General features: G+C 41.7%; 1 protein-coding gene across 1 annotated transcript in view; it reads left to right on the top strand.

The window, feature by feature from the left end:
* LOC125454191 (collagen alpha-1(II) chain-like) overlaps positions 1 to 26,317 on the top strand; it is a 163,823-nt gene that overhangs the window by 109,907 nt on the left and 27,599 nt on the right. The window contains exons 29-43 of the mRNA XM_048534698.2: positions 5,335 to 5,379; positions 5,473 to 5,571; positions 5,673 to 5,780; positions 5,912 to 5,965; positions 6,060 to 6,113; positions 7,347 to 7,400; positions 8,690 to 8,743; positions 12,011 to 12,118; positions 12,766 to 12,819; positions 20,267 to 20,320; positions 23,155 to 23,316; positions 24,436 to 24,543; positions 25,465 to 25,572; positions 25,802 to 25,855; positions 25,976 to 26,083. Of these exons, the coding sequence (XP_048390655.1) occupies positions 5,335 to 5,379; positions 5,473 to 5,571; positions 5,673 to 5,780; positions 5,912 to 5,965; positions 6,060 to 6,113; positions 7,347 to 7,400; positions 8,690 to 8,743; positions 12,011 to 12,118; positions 12,766 to 12,819; positions 20,267 to 20,320; positions 23,155 to 23,316; positions 24,436 to 24,543; positions 25,465 to 25,572; positions 25,802 to 25,855; positions 25,976 to 26,083 (1,224 nt within the window). The remainder of the gene's footprint in view (positions 1 to 5,334; positions 5,380 to 5,472; positions 5,572 to 5,672; positions 5,781 to 5,911; positions 5,966 to 6,059; positions 6,114 to 7,346; positions 7,401 to 8,689; positions 8,744 to 12,010; positions 12,119 to 12,765; positions 12,820 to 20,266; positions 20,321 to 23,154; positions 23,317 to 24,435; positions 24,544 to 25,464; positions 25,573 to 25,801; positions 25,856 to 25,975; positions 26,084 to 26,317) is intronic.

The raw sequence follows: 26,317 nt of genomic DNA, 5'->3' as shown, positions 1-26,317 counted from the left end.
ATGTTGTTCAGGGAGGCAGGATTGGCAGCTTAATGGTCCAGGGCATAGAAACTATAGGAAGGGGTTGGAGCGGCATTGCACTTAGGAAGGATATCCCTAGGAGAACATCCAGAGAAGTTATGTGGGTTGAATTGGGAAGTAAGAAAGGGATGATCACCTGACTGGGATTGTACTGTAGGCCCCCAATAGTCAGTACGAAATTGAGAAGCAAAAATGTAAGGCATTCTCAGATTTCTGTAAGAATAATAGAGTTGTAACGGTAGGGATTTTAACTCTCCAAACGTACACTCAGACTACTGTGTTGCCAAGGGCTTGGATGGAGAGGAATTTAAGTGTGTGCAAGAAAATTTGCTTATTCAGTACATGGATGTACCTACTAGGGAAGGGGCAAAATGTGATCTTCTCTTCGGAAGTAAGGCAGGGCAAGTGACTGAGGCGTCAGTGGGGGAGAACTTTGGGGGACGTGATCATAATTCTATTAGTTTTAAGACAGTTACCGAAAAGAGTAGACCTGATCTAAAAGTTAAACTTCAAAATTTGATGAAGGCCAAATTTGACAGGAACTTTCAAAAGTTGATTCAGAGGGACTGTTTGCAGGCAAAGAGATGTTTGAAAAGTGGGAGGACTTCAAAAATAAGATAACAAGAGACCAGAGACAGTATGTTCCTGTTAGTGCAAGGCCAAGGCTGAGAGGTGTAGGGAATGCTGGATGACCAGAGCAAGTATGGCTCTGGTCAAGAAAAAGAAGAAGGTATACATCAGGTACGGACAGCTGGGGTCAAGTAAATCCCTGGAGGAGTATACCTAAGAGAGAAATCAGGAGGTGAACAAAGGGAACAAGAGGTAGCTTTGGCAAATAGGGTTAAGGAGAATTCAAGAGATTCTATAAATACATGAAGCGCAAAACAGTAACTAGGGAGAGAATATGGCCCCTTAAAGATCAATGAGACCATCCGTGTATGGAACCACAGGAAGTGGATGAGAATGAATATTTTGCATCAATATTTACTGTAGAGAAGCTAGGGAACTTGGAGAAATAAACAATGATGTTTGAAATGTGTCCACATTGCAGCGACCAATGGCTCAGTGATCTCTCTGGAGCCAGACGAACCAATATACAATCATTGGTGACAAGTTCAAAGCCATTTATTCTGTTCAGCCAGTAAGAAATCAGATAGTCTAAATAAAAGAGAAATGCTGTCCAGTGGAAACAGAGAATAAAAATCTCACCATAAAAGATTGCAATGTGAACATTGAGTTATGTCAATGGCTTGGAACAGCTTGATAACTAGAAGAGATAACAAATTACACACACTGATAGATGAATTAATATTGGGATTCCATTTCCTTAACATTAAATAACCAAGCCTTTCTAATGTATATCAGTTAACCAAATTCAGTAACAGATTATTTGTTTACATACAATTAAATATTAGATTGTCACTTCAGAATTTTAATTGAATGTCCCAAAATTTTGAGAATAGAAGTTTATTATCCTAGATCTGTTACCGTGGGAGCATCATAAATTAGATAATGAAAATGAAATTTCTGTAAACCATCTGATCAGTCCCAAAAATTGTAAATCTCTTCAAATGTATTTCTCATCAATACCTTGTACTGTCTGCTTTTATTGACCAGTTTGTTTCACATTGTCACGACAAATGTGCAGTTAAATCTAGGTTGTACCTTTACAGCTTGTGGCAATTTCAAATCTTTTGGCAGAATTCAATTTATCTACTTATTCAGAATCTTGAATGCTTGATTAATGTTTCTTTTGAGTATAACGAACCACTGGGGCTACAAAAGATCACATCCACTGATGCTGATTAGAAAGCTGGGTCGTGATGGCGCAGTGAACTGACAGTTGTGTGAGACTTAGGTAGACTGTCTGGGGAAATCTCCTGAGTTTGAGACACCAACGCGAGTGAATTATTCCCTCTATGTGTGAAAGGCGAGATAATCATTGTTACTTGGTAATGTGTAGGAACTGTTTCCATTGAACTCATAACCCAGCCGATTAGAGAGCAAGAGTTAAAGTTCTACAATGATATCTTGAAAGATTTGCAATATGAATGTCCATTTTAAATATTTTATTCCTTTAAACTACACTTTTCCATTAATGCTTATGAAGATTCGTTGCCAATGGAATGAAAAGTCCATCTTTTATAATAATTAGGGAGAAATGTTTATATCCACTGCTACAATAAACACAGCTGCAACATGACACTTTTCTATGTCTTTACCATCTCCTTGACTCCTCAACAGCCTCTCTTCTATAAAACTGATAGTCTAATATCCAATGTTGGAGCAGTTCTCACTTCCACGTACCTATAAAATGCCTGAGTGCGGGCTTTTCTGTGCACATCAATTTACAGCCAAACACAGAGAGCAGGCAATCCAATTCTATCGTCATGTCTAATCCCCATCATCAGTTAGGTGCCACAAACTTCTATCCAGCTCTGCCATGTTCAGGAACACTTAGGGGAGAATTGGGAGAGGAGTCAACATCAAGAGAGGAAAATGGAGGGTGTTAACCCTATTTGTGCATGCCCTGTTCTCTCCAAGTGGCCCCAAAGCATAAATCACTCTGCACTATCTCGTCTAACACTCTAAGGCAGATACAGCACAGGTTAGAAGCTGAGTAAAGATTGTTCTTCTTGTTTGCTAGCTCCCAACCTTTGCCGTTGATTTACAAGGTGAATGATTTGCTCTGTCTGGCATCAGTGTCCTTTGCAGAGTGGACCAGTAGAGTTTGGGGCTACTATAGTGCAAGCATATGGAGGTTAATGGGGTTGAATCTCACAGCAGCAATGTTTTATTCTTTCAGCTCTGTCACTTATTGATAGAACATATATAATATATTTTCATTCTTGGAATTTGAATTTCTAAAAATTAGAAGTAAATGGATTTTGGGTAGTCCTGTGAAGGTGTTTATTTTTAACGGAAAAGTATTTTTGAAACAGAGGCTCAATGTCATTAGGACTGTGATCTAAATACATAACTTCTAAGAGGCCATGTGACTTCAGTCAACTGTCTAACGGGCATTTGTGGTGTTCATGGATGAAATGCTTATACTGCTGAGTTTATGGCAGACAGACTAAATAGATAAAGCAATTAGTATTATTTAGAGTTCAGAGTAGAAGAATCAAGTCACTTTGGGGAAGTAGTCATCTCAGTGGAAGCGGCTTCTACTCTGTCGAACTTCCAAGCCTAGATACCTTGTAAAAAAAAGTCTTCAAGTTGTTAGAACAGAAAAAATTTAAGCTTTTGGAATTATGAAAGCTTCATGCTGGCAGACTCAAATGAATCTTAAAATGGTGATGCATTTTGGAAGATCCAATTCAAGACTGAACAGAATGGTAAATGGAAAATCCCTGGGGAAAATTGTTGCACAGAGAGATCTGGGTGCTCAGGCCCATTATAACTTGAAGGTGGCAATTCAGGCTGATAGAGTGGTCAAGAAGGCTTATGGCATGCTTTCATTCATCAAACGGGCTATTGAGTACAAGAGTTGGCAGGTCATGTTACAGTTGTATAAGACTTTGGTTCGGCCACATTTAGAGTATGGCGTACAGTTCTGGTCACCACATTACCAAAAGGATGTGGATGCTTTGGAGAGGGTGCAGAGGAGATTCACCAGGAAGTTGCCTGGCATGGAGGGTGCTAGCTATGAAGAGAGGTTAAATAGATTAGGAATATATAGATTAGAAAGATGGAGGTTGAGGGGGGTACCTGAATAAGGTCTACAAAATCATGAGAGGTATAGACAGGGTGGATAGAAGCTTTTTCCCAGAGTGGGGGACTCAATTACTAAGGGTCATGATTTCCAGGTGAGAGGGGAAAAGTTTAAGGGAGATATGCATGGAAAGTTCTTTAAGCAGAGGGTGATAGGTGCCTGGAACATGTTACCAGCACAGGTGGTTGAGGTTGGCACGATAGTGTCATTTAAGATGTATCTAAACAGATGCATGAATGGGCAGGGAGCAGAGGGATACAGATCCTTAGAAAATAGGTGACAGTTTAGATAGAGGATCTGGATCGGCACAGGCTTGGAGGGCCAAAGGTCCTGTTTCTGTGCTGTAATTTTCTTTGTTCTTTGTTCTTTATGCAGTACAATGCAGTATGACAAGTAATTCAACACACAAACATAAGAGATGGCACTGGACAGGAGCATTCAGATTCCTGAAATTATCACCATACAATGAGATTATGGATGGTCTGATTCTGATATTAATTTCACTGTTCTAATTGTTTCTGTCCTCCATCCCTCCACAAATATTGCTTGTAGATCCAAAATCTGCTTATCTCATCCTTAATATATTCAATGGCCTAGCCTTTGTTCCTCTCTGAAGTAGAATGGACTCTAAGAGAAGAAATTCTTCCTCTTCTCCAAGTTACTGGGAGAACACATAATTTGAACCTTAGACCCCTCATCTAAATTCCAGAGTCAGTGGTGATCCTGTCAAACCCCTTTCAAATCTCATTTCTTTAAGAAGGCCCCCTTTAATTCTTCTAAGGTGCACTAAGTATAAGCCCAATCTGTCCAACCTTTCTTGAAAAAAAACCTTGGTGTATAAAGCTATTGGTTTCTTAAGGGGCTCACCCATTCTGCAAATGTTGCAATGTTTGTGGTGAAGCAGAGGGGTTCTCCTCTTGCTTTCAGAGGAAGAGTATGCATCTATACTAGTTCGCTAAGGTCTTAGTAATTAAACCTGATCAAAAATCGTTGACTTATTGTTATCATGTAATAAGCTGTTTTTTTTATATATAAGAACAATGTTTTCTTTTCTGTAGATAGTCAGATAAAAGTTGTTTCCTCTGAATCCATAGCCTGAGATGACCTCGATGGGTTTGTTATTGTTTTTTATGCAGGGGTCTTCATGGTGTGGCAGTGCAGGGTGGAGAGACAGTAATCATGTCTGGAGTAAGCTATTAGTATCTGGCAGGGTCTTCTGGATGACAAGACATTAAAGTGATTTATTTCTTTGGGTCTCCTTTCATTCTAACCCAAGAGGACTTACAGAAACCCCATTTACATCAATGAACAAAACATTTGCTGAAGTTCTGGAGCAATAGAAGCCCAAACAAATTTTCACCCATATCTTGTGGAATATAAGGGATTCAAGAATAAAATGCAGCACCTGCTGGGTATGCCTTGCCAATGGAAACTCGGGGTAAATGTCTGAGAACCAGTGAAACAGGAACCAACAACTAATTGGCCCACTCCTCTCCTCTGTAACTTCATGTCCAGCTTTTGTGTTCACCATCTAAACCATTCAGACTTGTTTTTATTTTGATAGGAGTATCTCATCTCAATAATTTGCTTTTTGCTAGGGACCTCGTGGTGAAAATGGTTTTCCAGGAGCACCAGGTTCTAAAGTAAGTTTCATGCCAGGCTCATTTTGCAAATTAACGCAGGCTTTTTTTTCAGAAGAGTTTAGCATTAATTAATGTTCCATCTTTAAAACCTAGGGTGAGACTGGTCCTTCAGGTGACCGTGGACCCCCGGGTTCTTCCGGGCCTACAGGGCCACGTGGGCTTCCTGGTGACAGTGGATTAGAAGGAGCGAAAGTAAACAACTTTGTTGAATTTTTCCAAAAGGAATTGTGCAAATACTCACACAAACAGAGCCAATACTTAAGTTTTGTTGTTGCTTCCTCTTTCAATGTCAGGGTCCTCCTGGGCCTGCAGGTCCACCAGGCCCAATTGGCCCTTCAGGATTACAAGGTATGCCAGGTGAAAGTGGTCATCCAGGTGGCATCGGACCTAAGGGTGAAAAAGTAAGTATCATTATTTTTTGTTCCATTTTTCTTTTACCCTGTATTGAGCACAATGATTTTGTTTCTAATATAAAATATTTTGAATTGGTGTTCAGCTTTTCATCTAATTAAGTCTGTATTTTCTGTGACAGGGGGAGGCTGGTCCAATGGGTCCTGATGGTGCACCGGGTAAAGGTGGTGCCCCAGTAAGTGCACAGTATCATGTTTATGTCTTGTAAGTGATTTAGTTTTGGATACATAATCTGTGCTTACGTTTTTACTACTTCCATTCTCACACAGGGGCAGCAAGGAATTATGGGTCCACCAGGTCAACCAGGCCAGACAGGAGGGCGGGTAACTTTAAATTTTCTGAAACTTTTGGCTTTTGTCACCTAAGAAAGGTTGATTGCGTTTAGTGTCAAGTCTGAAGAAAATACAATACACTTTGCTATATGTATACACATTGATATTATTGAATAAATTGGTCACAACACAGAGTGAGGAAGAGATACCCTAGAAGTTATAAATTACCATATGGTGTTAGCTAGTGTGTGGTAGGTCACTGCATGCATTTGCACATTAATTGCTCATTAAATATGCAACCCAAAGTAATTAATGATATAAGTCCTCATTTAATATAGATATCTGCTAATTACTGCTAATCAAACACTTTCACACAGAAATAAACCAGATATAACTGTGAAGTCTCAACCTTTAGCTGTAAATTGTTGTGGGAGATTTTAAAAATGCCTAAATTTAAATACTGTTTGAAACTTTTTTTTCTGTTTTTCTTTCCAAACCCAATCTTTCTTATTTTTCACTTATTTCCCTCACTGCACATTCTTTCCCTTTAATTTCCCACCCTTATCTTCAATCATTCTGTTATTTATCTCTTGATTCTTAAATCTCATACTCTGTTTGTTCTAATGGTCAGTACAGTGCCTGATGTCCTTTTGTAGGCATTGTCCCATTATCAATTTGCATTTAGACCAATCTTGTTTCTATTTAGCAAAAATGAGCAATAAACTGAATTAAAAGGGCTTGTTGCGAAAAGCCAGCCCCCTGAAAAATCTGTACTAACATGTCTGAAATGTTCTGATCAAATAAAAAGGAATCCAACAGGAGGTTAAATTAAATCTTAGCAACAGTATAATCTATGCAAGAAGACTAGCCACCCACTGCATACCTTAACATACATTGCTTCAATGAAAAGGACAATGGGATAGGGTATAGAGCAATCTGTGCTCTGTGTCATGCATTAATAAATTGCATTTTTGTAAATTGTTAAATTGATGTCTCCATTGGTCTTCACTACAGAGACCTATCCATTATTCTGATAGTTAGAAAGGAATGCTTGAATCAAAGCATTTTAATGTATCTAACACTGATTACTATTTTAATGGTAAATGAACATTGCCACTAATCAGTTGGCTGCACTTGCTGACACCCAGGAACATGTGTACTAGCAACAAAATCTCTCAAAGATTTATTTAAACAGTGATAAGTACCCAACAAATACTTGAAAATTAAGAAAAAGCTTGTTAATTTGTAATTTCCTTTAATAATTCATTGATTTTCTGGCATTAGGGTGAGTCTGGCCCAGCTGGTCCTCCTGGTCCTACTGGTTCTCGTGGTCTTCCTGTAAGTAAATGTAATCTAAGATTTAACTGAATATGTGTTTTTGCAATTAAAAGTCAGGCAAAGTAGTTTATAAACGCAGAAATACTTTATGATGGATTGTAATCTAGTCTCACTTTTTAAAAGCAGCCCGATAAAATAGCCATCTCATCATAATCCATCCAGTTTGAGATTATCATTTTGAATTACTTTCAGGAAAATATCTTGGTACAACAGCGATTGGGAATGTTCCTTTCTTGAGAAAGAAAAGTGGTTTGAATCCACAAAGGAAGTCAGGTGATGCTCCAAAGGCCATCTTTTGCCACCTTTAGTAATCAGTTTAAAAATGTAAATATGTAATGAAAGATTAAGAAGTGCCGCCTTTTGTGATCCATTTTAAACTTCAAATAAAATCACCTTGTGTAACACAGAAAGAAAAATCAAGTAGGAAGGATGGCGGAACCAAATACAACTTGTCCGATCATCTGCCCATTTAATTGAAAATGCATTTAACTCAACTAGGCTTCAGTATAAAATAGATTCTGGTCTGGTTCTCCTCTTGGAGCTGCAGGTAACAGATGAAAATCTACTCCCTCCTTTCTTAATCAAGGGCTTTTGTTTTGGTCAGACACATTTTTTTGGTCAGACACATTAGAGCAGGTTGGCGAATCTCACTGCCAGACAATAATAGTGCATACTGTTCTTATGCAGCTGGAGCTAGGATCTTATTTCCTCTTCACAACCTTTTAAATTATGTAAATGTAGATCTCCTTGCATAGCAGAGTCCAACACAACAAATGAGGCAGAATAATTATGGACACACCTGAAATGGCTGTCAGGGATAAAGGAGTTAGGATTATGTCATTGCTGCCCATGGTTACTGATCTCCTCATCTTGCCAGTGATTCCTGATAAATCTCAGTATACAGGAGGAAGAATGGTATAATGAAATGGTGAAGATCTGTCATTTAATAAACACCTTGCCCTGAGAGCTCTGTAGACACTCGGTCCCAGCAGGGCTTCAACTGGAGACACCCAGAAAGATTCACAAAGACAAATAAAGCTGAAGATTGGGAATGCTACGTGCTGTGGCCAGGCCTGTGTAATTATTTGTACGTTATTAAAGTACATGTTTTGAAATAAAATGCACATTTAACAGATAAAGATGTGCAGACTTCAGATTTATAAAGAACAATTTAAACAAAATTACAATAATGTCATCGAGTATTGATACAAATTGTACATCATATATGTTGAATATGGAGAAAATTATTTTTTCTTCATTTCAATTACATGCTCAATTGTTTCTTGCAGGGTGAACGAGGAGAACCTGGTTCCAAAGGTCCTAATGGATTTCCTGGGCTTCCAGTAAGTTGAGCCTTATCATCGTGTCTATGAAGTATTGTAAATAAGGTTCCTATCTTTGAAATATCAAGAATGATTATAATTTACTGTAAGGCAGAAGATAACTTTCTGACTATTTCAGGATAAATGGAAAATGGACCTCAATACAAATGAAAATATTGTGGTATATTTTGTTAGGAAGGCCAAGGAGCGTATGTTATTTATTATTTATTAATTTGTGGGATGTGGTTGTCGCCAGCTGGCCATCATTTATAGGCCGACCCGCCTTGTCCGTGAGAAGGTGGTGGTGAGCTGCAGTCTGTGTGCTGTAAGGTGCCCACAGTCCTGTTAGGGAGGGGATTCCAGCATTTTGACCCAGCGACGGTGAAGGAGTGGCGATATATTTCCAAGTCAGGATGGTGCGTGGCTTAGATGGGAACTTGAAGTTGGTGATGTTCCCATACATTAGCTGCCCCTGTCCTTCTAGATGGAAGTGATTGTGTGTTTGTCTGAGGATGTTGAGTGAATTTCTGCAGTGCATCTTGTAGATAGTACACACTGCTGCTACTGAGTGTCAGTCATGGAGGGAGTAGATGTTTGTGAATGTAGTGCCAATCAAGTGGGCTGCTTTGTCCTGGATGGTGTCAAGCTTCTCGAATGTTGTTGGTTCTGCACTCATCCAGGCAAGTGGGGAGTATTCCATCACATTGCTGGCTTGTGCCTATGTAGATGGTGCACAGGCTTTGGTGAATCAGAAGGTGAATTATTTACCACAGTATTCCTAGCCGAGAACTGTTCTTGTAGCCATTGTGTTTAAGTGGTGAGTCTAGTTGAGCTTCTGGTTAATGATAACTCCCAGGATAGATGATAGACGATCATCGATGAAGCAGCTTAAGATGGTTGGGTGTAGGACACTACCCTGAGGAACTCCTGCAGAGATGTCCTGGAGCTGAGATGACTGATCTCCAACAACCACAACCATCTTCCTATGTGCCAGATTAGGCTCTAATCACCAGAGAGTTTGGCCTCTGATACCCATTAATTCCAGTTTTGCCAGGGCTTTTAATGCCACATCCAGTTGAATGCTGTTGAATGATGTCAAGGGCTTTCACTCTCATCTCACCTCTGGATTTCAGCTCTTTTGTCCATGCTTGAAACAAGACTGTAATGAAGTCAGGAGCAGAGTGACTCTGGCAGAACCCAAACTGATGAAGGGTCTAGGCCCGAAACGTCAGCTTTTGTGCTCCTGAGATGCTGCTGGGCCTGCTGTGTTCATCCAGCCTCACATTTTATTATCTTGGATCTCCAGCATCTGCAGTTCCCATTATCTCTCATCACTGAGCAAGTTGTTGCTGAGCAGGTGCTGCTCGATAGCACTGTTGATGACACCTTCCGTCACTTTACTGATGATCGAGAGGAGACTGATGGGGCGGGAATTGGCTGGGTTGCATTTATCCTGCTTTTTGTGTACAGGATATAATTGGGCAATTTTCCACATTGTCAGGTAGATGCCAGTGTTGTAACTGCACTGGAACAGTTTGACTAAGGGACCAGCAAGTTCTGGTGCACAAGTCTTCAGTATTACTGCTGGAATATTGTCAGGGCCCACAGCCTTTGCAGTATCCAGTGACTCCAACCATTTCTTGATATCACCTAGAGTGAGTCAAATTGGCTGAAGACTGGTGTCTGTAATGCTGGGAGCTCTGGAGGAGGATTTGACACTTCTGGCTGAAGATTGCTACAAATATGTCAGCCTTGACTTTTGCACTGATCTGTTGGCCTCTTCCATCATTGCAGATAGGGATATTTATGGAGCCTCCTCCTCCAGTTAGTTGTTCAATTGTCCACTACGATTCTATTGGTTGGGGGATTGCCTAGCTTATGCATGTAGAAGTTTGACATGCAGAGAGTCCTGTTTGATAGCTTCACTTGGTAGGCACCTCATCTTCAGGTATGTCTGGTGCTCCTCCTAGCATGCCATCCTGTATTCTTCATTGAACCAAGGTTGATCCCCTGGCTTGATGGTAATGGTTGTGTAGGGGATAGGTTGAGCCGTGAGGTTACAGATTGTGCTGGAGTGCAATTCTGCTGCTGTTGATGGACCACAGTGCCTCACAGATGTCCAGTCTTGATTGCCAGGTCTGTGCGATGTCTGCCCCATTTAGCACGCTGATAGTGCCACACAGCATGGTGGAGGTTATTCTCAATGTGACGGTGGAACTTGGTCTCCATAAGGGCTGTGCCGTTGTCAGTCTTACCGATACTGTCATGGGCAGATGCAACTGCAGCTGGCAGATCAGTAAGGAAGAGATCAAGTATGCTTTTCCTTCTTGTTGGTTCCCTCACCACCTGCCACAGACCCAGTCTAACACCTATGTCCTTTAGGACCCAACCAGATTGATTAGTAGTACTGCTGCTGAGCCACTCTTGGTAGTGGACATTGAAATCTCTTACCTAGAGTACATTTTGCGCCCTTACAATCCTCAGTGCTTCCTCAAAGTGTTGTTCAATATGAAGGAGTACTGATTGATCAGTAGGATTAATTAGCAGGAGGTTTCTTTGCCCATATTTAACATGAAGCCGTGAGACTTCATGGGTTTGGAATCGATGTTGAGGACTCCCAGGACTGTATACCACTGTACTGCCACCTCTGCTGGGTTTGTCCTGCCAGTGGGACAGGGCATATCCAGAGATGGTGATGGTGGCGTCTGGGAAAGGTCGAAGACCAAAATATCAGTTTTCCTGCTCCTCTGATGCTGCTTGGCCTGCTGTGTTCATCCAGCTCTACACCTTGTTATCCCACGTTAAGGTCCAACAGGTCTATTTGAAATCACAAATTTTCAGAGCGCTGCTTCTTCATCGGGTAAAATGACATCACCTTCGGAAGGGGCAGTGTTACAGAAGATTGTGATTGCAGATAAAACTGTTGGACTCTAACCTGGTGCCATGTAACTTCTGACCTTGTCCACCCCAGTCCAGCACCAACACCTCCATATTATGAAAGAATTAGATAGTATCTCCATAAAAATGTTTTTCTTACTTGAGTGAAAAAATAGTCACTAATAAATTTGACAGGAAATTTGACAATTTGACAATTTGAATAATGCAGGTGAGATCTGATTTTGATAAAGCCTCAGGCTGGCCTTTCTGGAATTGTCCGAATGTTGTTATTGATATTGATATTTTACAAAGAGCCTGGTGCAAGTTCAATTTGCTGCCTCAGAATTCAAAGTTGAAGACTGTGTTCATTTTAGTTCTAATGCATGACTAATCTGTATTTTCACTAATTAGGGCCCTGATGGTCAGCCCGGTCCTCAAGGCTCAGATGGAAGCCCTGGCCCAAAAGGTAGCTCTGGCCCACCAGGTCCTACAGGTATAATTGGATTACCTGGTCGACTGGTAAGCAAATTTCCCAATGATAAACATACTGCAGGATGCACTAAAGCCTGGGGAAAGACTAATGTCTAAAGCTTTTGTGCCAAAGTAGTGTGAGGGTCCATTCAATTGTCAGACCCTTTCGTTGCCTCAGAATGAATATAAATAGTTACCTGCATGAAAAAATGCTTTTGATTTCGCAACTGCAGAGAAACTCTGAGAAATGTCAAAATTCTAATGTATTATTTGTTTCTCTTTCTGCAAAGAATGTTTTCGATTGAGAATTCTGCATGTACATTTAATTGATTTTTATGAAAAATAAGAAAAAATTTTGTTCTGCCAAAATGTAATGAAAGTGTTACATTTCACAATACCCTTGCAGCCTTAGTGGGAATGTAAATAGTTTCCTTTCATGTTTAGAAAATGCTGTTTTTGTTGCAACTGGATTGTGGCTCTAATGAGGAATGTCAAAATTTCACAATATTTTCTGCAAAGTTTGTAAAGAACTCTTTTGTACCTGTGCTATATGCTTATAGATAATGTATGAATCAATTATAGTTTTAATTTAGACAGACATTTATAATTGTGATTGTGTATGATCAATTGTGTTTTGATTTCTCATAAAATTGACTTAAATAAGTTGAATCGATGCAGTTTTTCTGTTATTATAGGGCCTTCCTGGTAGCAAAGGAGAAAAAGGTGAACGTGGCTTGGCAGGGCCTCCTGTGAGTATTGGAATTACCACTTAACAACAACTCAGCTGATATTCATATTTACTACCACCTTACTGATTTGCGTTTTGAAATAACGATCAGCCACCCATTTATATAGTTAGTTAATCTACAAGAATACAGTGCCCATTTCACAGCTTTGCTTCTCAGCACTGCGTATGCAAAATGTTTCATCTCAATTTAAGATCCTGCTCAACCTTCTTGAAAATCTAATCAGTTTTAACAGTACCCAAACCCCCCCTCTACCCCAGATCTGCAGGAAGAATTAGACTGGACCACACATTAGGATTTATCATGTTAGATTTGTGTTTTTCAAAGCGTGCATCTCCTGAAAATTGTTGTTGAGTCTAGATTGAGTTCAAATATAAATATTGAGACTGATTTTTTGTATGACTGAATTAAAGTATATAGGACTAAGGTGGACAATAGTAATGAAGGTACAGATCCACTGTGATCTCATTGAATGGGTGGAGAATGCTCATGGGGCCCAACAACCAACTCATGCTCTGAGTGTGATCAACATTTTGGCAGTAGGTAACAGTGACTCAGCAGGAGCTTGCTGGGCCCATAACCCAAAGCCATCTTTTATTGAAATTCTCATTAAGACTGTTTGATCAAGTGAGCATCATAGTGCTTAGTTTGCCATGGCTCAAAGGAACTTTTCTCATGCAAAGATTATCATTAGTTATGAATCTGGGATGCAATGCAGCCTCCTAGTTGATTCACATTGTACAAGAGGCAGATGGCACTGCCAGGACTTAGAGCCGTCCATGCGACTGGAACTCTTTTTAAAGCTCAGGAGCATACCAGTTCAGATGTTGTGACCCAGGAACTGGTCCTTATATGTTGTTGTTCAACAATTATAATTGAGGACATGGCCCAATTCCTCTTAGTCTTTACTGACTTTGATCAATTTGCTCCTTAACCTTCTAAATTCCAAAGAAAACAGGCCTAATTTGTACAATCTCTCCTCATAACTGAAGTTCCCTGTATCCACGATAATTCACCTTGATTTTCATTGTGCTGACCACCAGTATTGACCCTGGGGCGGTCAGCCCCAGTTGAGTACTGACCAGAACCTTCACTGATCTCTGTGCAGCTCCCTGACTGACGATCCATGAAACTTCAGACTGGTTGCAAAGCACCAATGGAACTGACTGAGGCCACTGCCCAGACTGCAGCGGTACAGATGCCTGACACCTGACCACCCCAAATGGATACAAAAACGGAAAAATTGCTGGAAACGCTCAGCAGGTCTGGCAGCTTCTCTGAAGAGAAATTAGAGTTAATGTTTCGAGTCCGATGACCATTCCTCAGAATTGATGGTAGATAGAAAAATGCAGAAGATAAGGTGGAGGGAGGGATAAGGAGTAAACGATAGGTGGGGATAGAGCCCAAAGAGAGAGAAGAACAGTTAGACAGATAAAGGAGAAGATAGCGATCTGGCTAGGAGGGTGAATGGAGGCTGTTAATGGTTGACAATGGGTTGTGTGTAATAGCAGACTTTGTGATGACAAGGCCTGCTGTGTAGAGTTGAGGGCTAGAACACAGGAGAGTTCAAGCCTTAAAGTTATTGAACTTTATATTGAATTCAGAAGGCTGACGGGTCCCCGAGCAGAAAATGAGTCGTTGTTCTTCCAGTTTACGCTGAGCTTCACTAGAGCATTGCAGTAAGCCTGAGACAGAAATGATGGCGAGGGAGCAGGGTGGTATGTTAAAGGAGCAGGCAGCTCGAAGCTTAGGGTCATTTTTGCAGATAGAATGTAGATGTTCTGTGAAGCAGTCACCCAGTCTACGCTTCATTTCCCCAATGTAGAGGAGACCGCATTGTGAGCAGCAAATGCAGCAGGCTTGATGCTATATCCACCCCGCTTTGTCTGCCTTCCGCAGGGACCGTTCCTTCCTGGACAACCTGGTCCATTCTTTCTTAACTCCGAACAACCCCACAGCCCCACGGCACCTTGCCCTGCAACCACCACAGGAGTAACACCTGTCCATTTACTACTTCCCCCTTCAGTATGCAAAGACCCCAACATACCTTCCAGGTGAAACAGCACTTTACCTGCAGTACGTACGATCTAGTCTATTGCATTCGCTGATCACAGTGTGTTCTCCCCTACCGAGGGAAAACAAAGTGGAGACTGGGTGACCGCTTCGCAGAACATCTACATTCCACTTGCAAAATTGACCCTGAGCTTCCAGTTGCCTGCACTTCAATACATCATCCTAATGGCTGGCCAACCTCTCTGTGTCAGCTTTGTTGATGTGCTCCAGCGAAGCACAACATTAGCTGGAAGAGCAGCATCTGATTTTCTTCTTCGGGGCCCTTCAGACTTCTGGACTTAATATCAAGTTCAATAGCTTTAGGGCTTGAACTCTCCTGTGTCCTAGCCCCCTGCCCAACAGACCGGGTCTTGTTATCACATAGTCTGCTATTACACACAACCCATTGTTAGCCACTAACCGTCTACATTAACAGACCCTTCTTCAGAAATGGGGGACGGTAAGGGAATTCTGAAATAAATAGGGAGGGGGAGGCAAATAAAAGATGGATAAAGGAGTATATAGGTGAAGAGGAGATAGACAGGCCAAAGAGGCGGAGTTGGAGCCAGTGAAGGTGAATGTTGGTGGGGAGTTAGGGAGGGGATAGGTCGGTCCAGGGAGGATAGACAGTTAAAGGGGGCAGGATGAGATTGGTCGATAGAAGATGGGGTTGGGGCTTGAGATGGGAGGAATGGTTAGGAAGGCAGGGACCAGCTGGCCTGGCTTTGGGATGCGGTTTGGGGAGGAGAGATTTTGAAGCTTGTGGAGCCCACATTGATACCCTTGAGCTGCAGGGTTCCCAAGTGAAATATGAGATGCTGTTCCTGCAGCTTTTGGGTGTTGTCATTGTGGCAACGCAGGAGGCCCAGGATGGGCATGTCATCCAAGGAGTGGGTGGGGGAGTTGAAATGGTTCTGGGAGGTTTGTTGCAAACTGAGCATAGGTGTTACACAAAGCAGTGCCCAAGCCTCCTCTTGGTTTCCCCAATGTAGAGGAGGCTGCAACGGGAACAGTGGATGCAGTATGCCACATTAGCAGATGTGCAGGTGAACATCTGTTTGATGTGGAAGGTCTTCTTAGGGCCTGGGATCGGGGTGAGGGGGGAGGTGTGGGGACTGGTGTAGCGCTTGCTTCGGTTGCAGGGAAAAGTGCCGGGTGTGGTGGGGCTGGAGGGGAGTGTGGAGCAAACATGGGAGTCACGGAGAGAGTGGTCCCTCCGGAAAGCAGATAAGGGTGGGGACGGAAAAATATCTTTGGTGGTGGGGTCAGATTGCAGATGGCGGAAGTGTCGGAGGATGATGCGTTAGATTTGGACGTTGTTGACGTGGTACTTGAGGATGAGGGGGATTCTGTTTTGGTTGTTATTGCGGGTGGGTGTGAGCGATGAGTTGCAGGAAATGCGGGAGACATGGTTGAGGGCATTTTCAACCACTATGGAGGGGAAGTTGCGGTACTTGAAAAAGGAGGACGTAAAATCTGGGATGTCTGGGAGTGGAATGCCTCATCTCGGGAGCAGATGCGGTGGAGGCGAAGGATTGGAAATAGGGGATGGAATTTTTATAGGAAGGTGGGTGGAAGGAGGCGTATTCTAGGTAGTTGTGGGAGTCGGTAGGCTTGAAATGGATATCGGTTTCCAGGTGGATGCCAGAGATGGAGACAGAGAGATCCAGGAATGAGAGAGAGGTATTAGAGATGGCCCAGGTGAACTTAAGGTTGGGGTGGGAGGTGTTAGTGAAGTGGATGAACTTTTCAAATTCCTTGTGGGAGCATGAGGTGACACCGATACAGTCATCAATGTAATGCAGGAAGAGGTGTGGGATGGGACCAGTGTAACTTTAGAACAGGGATTGTTCCATGTAACCTACAAAGAAGCAGGCATAGCTTGGGCCCATGCGGGTATCCATGGCCACCCCCTTTGTCTGTAGGAAGTGGGAGGAATTGAAAGAGAAGTTGTTGAGTGTGAGGGCGAGTTCGGCTAGGCGGATGAGGGTGTCGGTGGAGGGGGACTGGTCAGGCCTGCGGAACGGGAAGAAGCGGAGGTCCTTTAGGCCATCTGCATGTGGAATGCAAGTGTATAGGGACTGGGCATCCATGGTAAAAATGAGGTGTTAGGGACGAGGAAATCAGAAGTTTTGGAGGAGGTGGAGGGCGTGGGTCGTGCCACGGATGTAGGTAGGGAGTTCCTGGTCCAAGGGGTAGAAAATGGAGTCAAGATAGGTGGGTATAAGTTTGGTTGGGCAGGAGCAGGCGGAGACAATAGGTCGGCCTGGGCAGGCGGGTTTGTGGATTTTGGGAAGGAGATAGAAGTGGGCGGTGCGGGGTTGGGGAACAATGAGGTTGCAGGCTGAGTGGGAGGTCACCTGACGCGATGAGGTTGTGAATAGTTTGGGAGATGATGGTTTCGTGCTCAAGGGTGGGGTCATGATCAAGGGGGCGATAGGAGGAGGTGTCAGTGAGTTGGTGCCTGGCCTCGCTGATATAGTATGGCACACTGACCTCTACATCGCCGACCACTTTGCGGAACACCTCCGCTCAGTTCACAACAACCAACTGCACCTCCCAGTCGCGAACCATTTCAACTCCCCCCGCCCCCAACTCCTTGGACGACATGTCCGTCCTGGGCCTCCTGCAGTGCCACGATGATGCCATCTGAAAGCTGCAGAAACTGCATCTCATATTTCGCATGCCCAAGGGTATCAATGTGGACTTCACAAGCTTCAAAATCTCCCCTCCCCCGACAGCTTCCCAAAACCAGTACAGCTAGTCACTGCCTTCCTAACCATTCCTCCCACATCAAGCCCCACCCCCACCTCCTACCCACCAACCTCAACCCGCCCCCTTGACCTGTCCAACCTCCCTGAACTGACCTATCTCCTCCCTACCTCCCCACCTACACTCATCTTTGGCTCCATCCTCGCCTCTTTGACCTCTCTGTCTCCTCCCCACCTATCTTCTCCTCTATCCATCTTCTATCCACCTCCCCCTCTCTCCCTATTTATTTCAGAACCCCCTTCCCCTGCCCCATTTCTGAAGAAGGGTCTAGGCCCAAAACGTCAGCTTTTCTGCTCCTCTGACACTGCTTTGCCTGCTGTGTCCATCCAGCCCTACACCTTGTTATCTCATGTTCCTAGCTGCCATTGGTTGTGAGGAAGGGTTACCAGACCCAAAATGTTAACTCTGATTTCTCGTCACAGATGCTACCGGACCTGCTGAGCTTTTCCAGCAATTTCTGTCTTTGTTTCCGATTTAAAGCATCCAGTTTTTTCAGTCTTTATTTAGTATTCACCCCAAATGGACACTTGACTGTTTTCAAACCCTTAGGCTGAGAATGGACCGTGCCCTTAATTGAATGTGACAGGAGCCCCTGACAGATGGCAGCCCCTGTTTTGCTTTTCACTGAGGACTGGTTGAGAAGTGACTGTTTGGTTGAAACACATGCAGTATGTTTGCAGCATAGGGTACAGGTCCCATGCTGTAGGTGTGAGATTGATGTGGCACAGTGTCATAGAATGATCTGTCCAGCCCCTTGACTGCTGACTGCTGACAAGCATCCGGCTTTGTCTGCATTAAGTAGTAAAGCATGGCAAAAGTGCTGTAAGCCTTTAAGGCGCAGAATTCAGGGCAAAGTGGCTGAATGCAGGGCAAGAATGCTGTGAATATCACCAAAAGATATAGTAACAGAATTAGACCGTTCAACCTATCGATTCTGCTCCCCATTTGACCCTGAATGCTTTATTTATCACTGTAGTCACAGAGTATGTAAGTACTAAGAGAATAAACCAGTAGCCCAGAGGTGCAGCCTAGCCCTCTCCACAAGCTGGGTGCCTGTCCTGCAAAGTTTTCTTTAGGCAACATTGCAATTTGCTCCAAAGCACACCATTGAATTGCCAACGTGTCAACAACATCACAGAATCCCTACAGTGTGGAAGCAGGCCACTTGGCAAATCAAGTCCACACTGACCCTATCCCTGTAAGCTTGCATTTCCCATGGTTCATCTACAGACACAATGGGAAATTTAGCATGGCCAATCCACCTAAACTGCACATCTTTGGACTGTGGGAGGAAATTGGAGGAAACCCACGCAAACACAGGGACAATGCACAAATTCCACACAGACAGGTGCCCAAGGCTGGAGTTCAACCCAGGTCCTTGGCACAGTGAGGCAGCAGTGCTAGCCACTGAGCTACCTTGCCTTAGCCCAAATGAAATAGACATGTGCCATGATGAGGTGAGAAGGCTGGTGTGTGCCATATGCCAAAGTATATGGATCTGGGAGGCCTGTGGTCTTTGCCCCGGAGCATGCCCTGAGATGTTGGTGGTGGGTGCCTAAAATGGAGCCAGGTAGTGAACTCGTAGTTGACAAGTATCCACTCTGGCTTTTATGGTAGGAATTTTTGACGCCTAATTTCTATCTGTTGGGGGTGTAGAGTGAGAGACTGCATATTAATGAGGTGAGATTAAGTAATAACAAGACTGGCAATGAAAGATAGCCCCTATTAACAGACCTCTTGCATTCACTAGCAAGATTTCATCTTGACGTACAGCAATTGTTTGGAAAATGGGACATTTCAGTTTTGACATCGAGAAGACCCTCATTTGAAATCTCACCCAGTTTTCCGAAATTTCTCACCACGTCCCACATTGTAATTCATAAAAATTGCCTTGAATTAAAAGGGAATGTGCTGTTGCTTCTGAGAAATTAAGTTCCTGGAGTATTTAGTATGCACTTGAATCCTTTGGCTATCGTTTGTCCAATTTAGAACGTGTTCCAAAATTACAGTCTAAGTCTATTAAGGTGACCGCTTAAGAGTATTTTTTTCGTGTATGAGTGTCAAATAGTGATCTCATAAAATATCAGGAGAATATAGCACTATTGATTGATTGAATCAATTATAATTCATCATAATGTTCTTCAAAAGGAAGTTTGTGATCATGTAAATAAAGATGGCACAATTTAGTAGTATCTCTGTTCTTAGAAATAACCTTAACCTTTCAGATATGTTGAGATTACTAAGCTTATTTGTTGTGAAGTCAGAATAGAATTAATTATTTCCACAAAACTATCAACATTATCATTCATTTGTTGAAGATGTTCTTACTCTTGAAAGAGCCTTAAATCTAGTAGATCTGTCTGTCGTTGTTGGGTTTTTCCTTGGTTTATATTTTAGATCAAGGGCAGTGAAAGTTAGTACCACAATGGACATCATCATTTCTAGATGCTATGTGTGATGCCATTGTTAAAGTGTAATTGTTTACTAGCTCTACGTTACCTTCTAACACATTATAAAATGTCATTTTCAAATTTCATATAAAAGAAAGATGTGGTTTTTGAGAACTGGACTGTTTGTTCCTTAAGCAGCTTCGAGAACTCTCTAATTGAGATTGTCCCTTTTATAGGGTCCTTCTGGTTTTCCTGGTGGCCCAGGCCCAATTGGTGCAGTTGGACCAGCAGTAAGTAGTACTTATAGTTACACTCATGCCAGTGTGAATGCGTTCTCTTGTTCACATTCATCTATATTCTGTACAGGTCTTGAAACATTTCGTATTTTCTGACAAATGTCTATCATGATTTTTACCTTTGATTATTTGTTATTAAATACATTATTTCCCTTATCGTTCAGAGTATATCGATAGATAGTATAAAAATCACGATGTAGATATTTGGTCATGTTTGAGGATCTATAATCTTGTCTCAGTTTTTCGGAGGTAGGGTGTAGCTCAGCAGACAACATGCCAAAATGATGAAGTATTCTTGCCTCTCTATGTACAGATGAAATATCTTAAATTTGAAATGACTAATATACAATGAAATAATTATATTAATGGTGAAAACCTAAAATATAATATTACAAAATGAATAACTTCTTTTTATGAAAATTTGAGAGTCCCAGGTGATCTTCAAGAAAGTTTTATCCCCAGTAGGACTGGGCCAAATGTTTCCTTCTGAGTCAAATGAACAGAGTCAGAAAATTTTCCCTAATCACGGAGAAAGGTCTGAATGGCAGGAGTTTTGTTTCAGCAGAGGGTGGGTGATATCTACAATCACACCCACTGATGCCAGAAGCAGTGTGCAGATAGTCACAGGGCCTCCTGACCTTTCAGCTGAATTGCGGAAAAGACTGGCCTCAGTGATTTTGGATCTTGTTCAAGTTTGCAGTAAAAACAATAAAGAATTAAAACAACCCTGTGGCCATAGCTCCTACCTCCTCTGCACTCAGTAGACACTCATTCACTTCTGATGCCTGTCTGTAACCCTCCAACCTCCCCCTTTTTCTGTAAGCCCTTATACTACTAACTGTCAATCTATGCTGACTCATGGCCTCCTCTTCAAGTATCTCCACGGCCTTTATAGTCCCTGTGCCAATTTATGCCGAGCAACTTTTATCCACCCACCTCCATTTCCCTTTGAAACCTCCATGCCAACTCACCCACTATTCATCATATTTCAGGAGGCTTGATAAAATAAAGTAAACTTCTAAGTATTGCTTACCAACTTTCTATATTAAAAAGAAGCTTGCATTGATCATTTTAAAGTTCTTTCAACTCCGTCAAGCGTTTGCTGTTTTATAAAAGCCAAATGTTTCTATGTCAAGGAGAGCCTGGCCAGTTGGAATTGTCAATCAAACTATAAGTTTACAATCTCACGCTATCCCACCGTGATAATGGAGCTTTGTGGAAGTAGACAAGCAGCGCTAATCCTTTAATGATTTGCCTCAGAATTACGTCAACAACCATCTACCAAACTTGCAAGCATTTTTTGCTTTCAACTACAAGCTGTATTTTGCTCTCCGAAATTTAAAGATCATAGGATTTAAACGATTTGACAGCCTTACAATATGACAAACCTTACCTCTTTTAACACAAACTATATCTACACTTAACAATCTGACAGAGATATCTGGACTCTCCCAACTGGTACCTGACTTATTCAAAAGGAGTAGTCAGACCTCTCCAAAATGATACCTTATTTCTCCAAAGAACTGTGGAATTTTTATGGATGTTTTGGAAATTCCGGTAACAGAAATTACTTCTGCCTGAAGGAAGCCGTACTTTTGTATGTGCTGCTGCCCTAAGAACTGCAATGTGTGAAATAACTCTTACCCCAATCCTCTCACCATTCTGCAGGCAAAAATGATGGACATTAGGGAGGGGTTCCTGATTCTGGGCTTAGGCACCATTGGCTAAGGTGTGGATCTCTTCCAACTTGATGAAAACATACATCTAAATGTTTTAATGGTTCTCATTTGATCTACTGTTTAATGAATGGGAATATTCTACATAACAAAAGCCTGCTCTCATAAAGAAAGCCCTCTGTTTAATTTACGAGTTATTAGTCTCATGCTTCACGCGTGCCAGATGTTTTTTATCAGTTCATAATTATTTAACTTATTCATCAGTTGGACCTAAATAGTCAACATGTTCCAAATACATTCCAAAATTATTAATTGATTAGATGACTAAGCATCAGAAACCTTTAGGTAAAATGAATAAGTAAATTTCATTCTTCAGTCCAGAAAACCTTTATTTGAATGCTAAATAGCCAGTGTTGGAAATCGGTAACAGCTCACCTTACTTAATAAAGAGTATTGAAGCTAGCTGTACTCTTGTAATATTTTTTATTAAGAAATAAGGTAATGAATACTGAAATAAGCCTGTTCCTGTGCCAAAATCAAATATAGAACTAGGAAATGGAATACAGAGATCTTTTTGTTCATAAATATTTCAATAATTATTCCTGGTTGATTTATTAAGTTAATGTCATTTCTTCACAAATATTGAATGTTTTGTATTACATTGGTTTTCAAACAGATCATATAATTACATTCAATCAATTGATGTTGCAGTTGAATATGATTGTTATTTTCAGTTGTTTAAGACCTTTCTTTCCCATTCCTCCTTGTTAATAAGCAAAGGCACTTTCTATTTTTCTGCAGAAAAGGACTTTGCACCCCATCTCTGCTTCACTGTTTCCCTTCTGTTCTGCTGACTCCAGGACTTAGACCTCCCTTAATCATGCCCTCTGGCCACACTCTATGCCTGGTACCGCATCCTCCAACTGACTCATCTACTTCTTTACAATTCTCTTCTGTTCTCCCTGTATAAATTATAAATTTCCACCAATTCCTCCATGCTTCTATTGTGACATCAATGACAGAATAGCAGAATTGTGCTTTCTGACTGCTGGAGATTTCTGTAATCTCTCACTGGAGAACCACTGAGGAATTCCAGACAATGTAGATCATATCCTTTTAGACTTTCTGTTAACCTTTACTTTTTTTCAACAGGGCAGCGCAGGTTCTCCTGGTCCTCCAGGCCCCCCCGGTAAAAATGGCCCAGCTGGTCCAGCTGGCAAAATGGGTCCACGTGGTGAAATTGGACCTCCTGGTCACTCAGGCGTACCAGGTAGCCCTGGTGAGAAGGGTTCACCTGGTGAAACCGGTCCCCCTGTAAGTAACCTATCTGGTACCTAAAACAAATAAAAGTGCTAGTTATCAAAATTAGATTGAGATACTGGATTGGAGATAATTTCTAAAATACAACAAATAAAAGGATTCACTATGAATTAACTGACGTTTTCCCAGCCACCATCAGTTCTGAGGAAGGGTCACTGGACCCGAAACGTTAGCTCTTTTTTCTCCTCCACAGATGCTGCCAGACCTGCTGAGCTTTTCAGCAACTTTGTTTTTGTTCCTGATTTACAGCATCCGCAGTTCTTTTGCTTCTTATTCCCTATGAATTAATGCCTACTGCAGTATATTTTGTGTAAATGTAAGTTAGATTGCTCAGATTCTAGACGTAGAGTAATCAAATTTGTAGTGACCATTGTCGAACATCCCTCAGCATCATATCACTGTAGGTAGTGACAAAATTGCTTCATGAAGTGTGATACAGGGAGACAATGACTTAGTGGTATTATCGCTGGAAACCAGGTCCCCAGGTACCCATTCAATGTTCTGGGGACCTGGTTTTGAATCCTGCCTTTCCAATCCAGTAGATGGTGGAATTTGAATTCAATAAATATTTGGATTTAAAGAGTGTAATGATAACCACAAATCTATTGTTGATTGTTGGCAAAACCCACTTGGTTCACTAATGCCCTTTAGGGAGGGAAACTTACATCCTACCCAACATGTGACCCCAGACCCACAGCAATGCGGTTGACTTTTAACTGCTCCCTGGGAAAATAGGGATGAGCAATAAGTACTGGCCAGGCCAGCAATGCCCTTATTCCGAGAACAAATTTTTAAAAATACTGTAGTTCTTGTTAACTTCAGGGACAATCAGAAGCATGAGAAATTTGACTTGTTAAAGAGAATGAGATTAGCATCAAGTGAAGCATCTGAGTCTGCATGGGCTATGTGGCCTTCTTGTGGTGCAGTGTTAGTGACTCTACCCCTGAACAAGGAGGCCCCAGGTTCAAGTCCCACCTGCTCCAGTGATGTGTAATAACACCTCCAAACAGATTGATTCGTAAAATTGGTTTATTGGATATGTCTTAATAATGTTTTACCTTAACTATTACACATAGAAGTAAATTATTTTCTAACCCACATTGTCCTTAACAGGGTCTTTCTGGCACACCAGGCCCTCAGGGTTTGGCAGGAACACGAGGCTTGGTAGGTTTACCTGGTTCAATAGGGAGACCAGGCCTTCCAGGTCAAAGAGGACCATCAGTAAGTACAGCATCTTCAATGACATTTACTTAGGTTTCCTGCATGCGCCAGCATGGGCTCGAGTGGGCCCAGCATGGACTCGAGTGGGCCCATCACAGCATGTGATACTTATGCCTTCTGGACTCAGAGACGAAGCTATTTCTCCAATATAATCAAATTAATAAGCAATCTACCACATAGTTCCTTCTGGAAATAGGACATATCGATCTGAAAGTGAAAGAAAATGCTACAGTACTTGATTAAATTACATTTGTACAGAAGACTTTGTTCTTGGTTGTGAATCAAACTCTAGCCACGTAACCTCCATTGATTTCCCTTCCATGCAGCTCTAAATGTGACGTCTAGACCAACCTTAAGTTGTCTTTGTAGCAGACTAGAAATTTCAGTTTCTTTATTTTTTCCTGAGGATCCTGATCTCTACACTGTCTTTTCTTACTTCAGCAGCTTTAGACATTATAGTTACCATTACTTTTCAAGCGGTTGAAATTGAAATACATGCTCATTTTTTCAATACCTCAATTTCTATACTTTTAAATCATTCTTCACTGTAACTTTTGACTCACTTTTCTTAATTGTGACTTCCTGACTCTATCTTGACCTATGGCATTACAAAAAGGCAAAAAATAGCTGGTCCTTTTCAAGAAGAACAGATAGTTATTTGAAGCTGCTATGGACACAAGGTAGAGATGAGAGATCTGAGTTTTTTTTGGATTTCTCCTACAAAAGAGCTCACCCAGATAGAGATCATTAAACAGCTGCCTTTTGCGCTATAATTCATGTTACTGAGAATCGCTTTTTTCAGGGGATCTGACTGAAGGACTTGCGTTTCAGATTTTTAAAATATCGTTGTATGCTATTCAAGAAGGTACACTAAACCATAAGGATGTTTGCTCAAATTAGTACCAACCGTGTGTTATGCAGGGCGAACCTGGCAAACAGGGCTCCCCTGGTGGTCCTGGTGAACGAGGCCCTTCAGGTGCAGCCGGTCCACCTGGCACAAGTGGAACCCCTGGTCAACCTGGCAGAGATGTGAGTAGTTTTATTCATGTTTTATCTTTAAATAGAATAAGGGATATCATGCATTATACTACATTAGCAAGACAGTATCACATACATTTTAGCACAGAATCTGTTTCTAAACAGTAATTTGGAAGTTTACGAACAACCATCAACTCGAAATCTATTTTTCCATTATTCATTAAGACCACCCAGTCTTTTTGGTTGTGTTGTTTCATAAATAATTTATGTTACACTTTAGGGTAATCCAGGCTCCGATGGACCTCCTGGCCGAGTTGGAGCTTCTGGTCCCAAGGTGAGGGTGAAGAAAATTCAAGTTATTTACAACTGCAAATTTACCTAAGGAAGGAGCTTAAAATCGGTGTTCGGCATTTTTTCCCCATCAATGATGACTGTTGCCGTTTTGTTTTGGCAGGGTGATCGCGGTGAACCTGGTCCGGGTGGAAATCCAGGTCGCTCTGGATCTCCCGGACCTCCAGGTCAGCCTGGTCCAACTGGTAAACAAGGTGACAGAGGTCCCTCAGTAAGTTGGAAAATTAACATCTGCATTGTCATTTATCAATGTATAAACCAGTCCAAACAAAAATTGTTAATTTATCTTATTTAATTCATGAGGAATTTGTCAAAAATGTTACTTTCCTTAAAGTATTCTGATATACTTGAGCATATCATAGCTTTTTGCTTGCTTAATATTTTTGAAGTAAGAGCCATTGAAGTGAAAATGTACTTTTTGAGCACATCTTGATATCTATCTAAC

The sequence above is a fragment of the Stegostoma tigrinum genome, chromosome 7, assembly GCF_030684315.1.
Source record: "Stegostoma tigrinum isolate sSteTig4 chromosome 7, sSteTig4.hap1, whole genome shotgun sequence".
Taxonomy (NCBI): Eukaryota; Metazoa; Chordata; class Chondrichthyes; order Orectolobiformes; family Stegostomatidae; genus Stegostoma; species Stegostoma tigrinum.
Note: the sequence above shows the minus strand (reverse complement) of the source record. Positions and strands in the feature narration are given on the sequence as shown.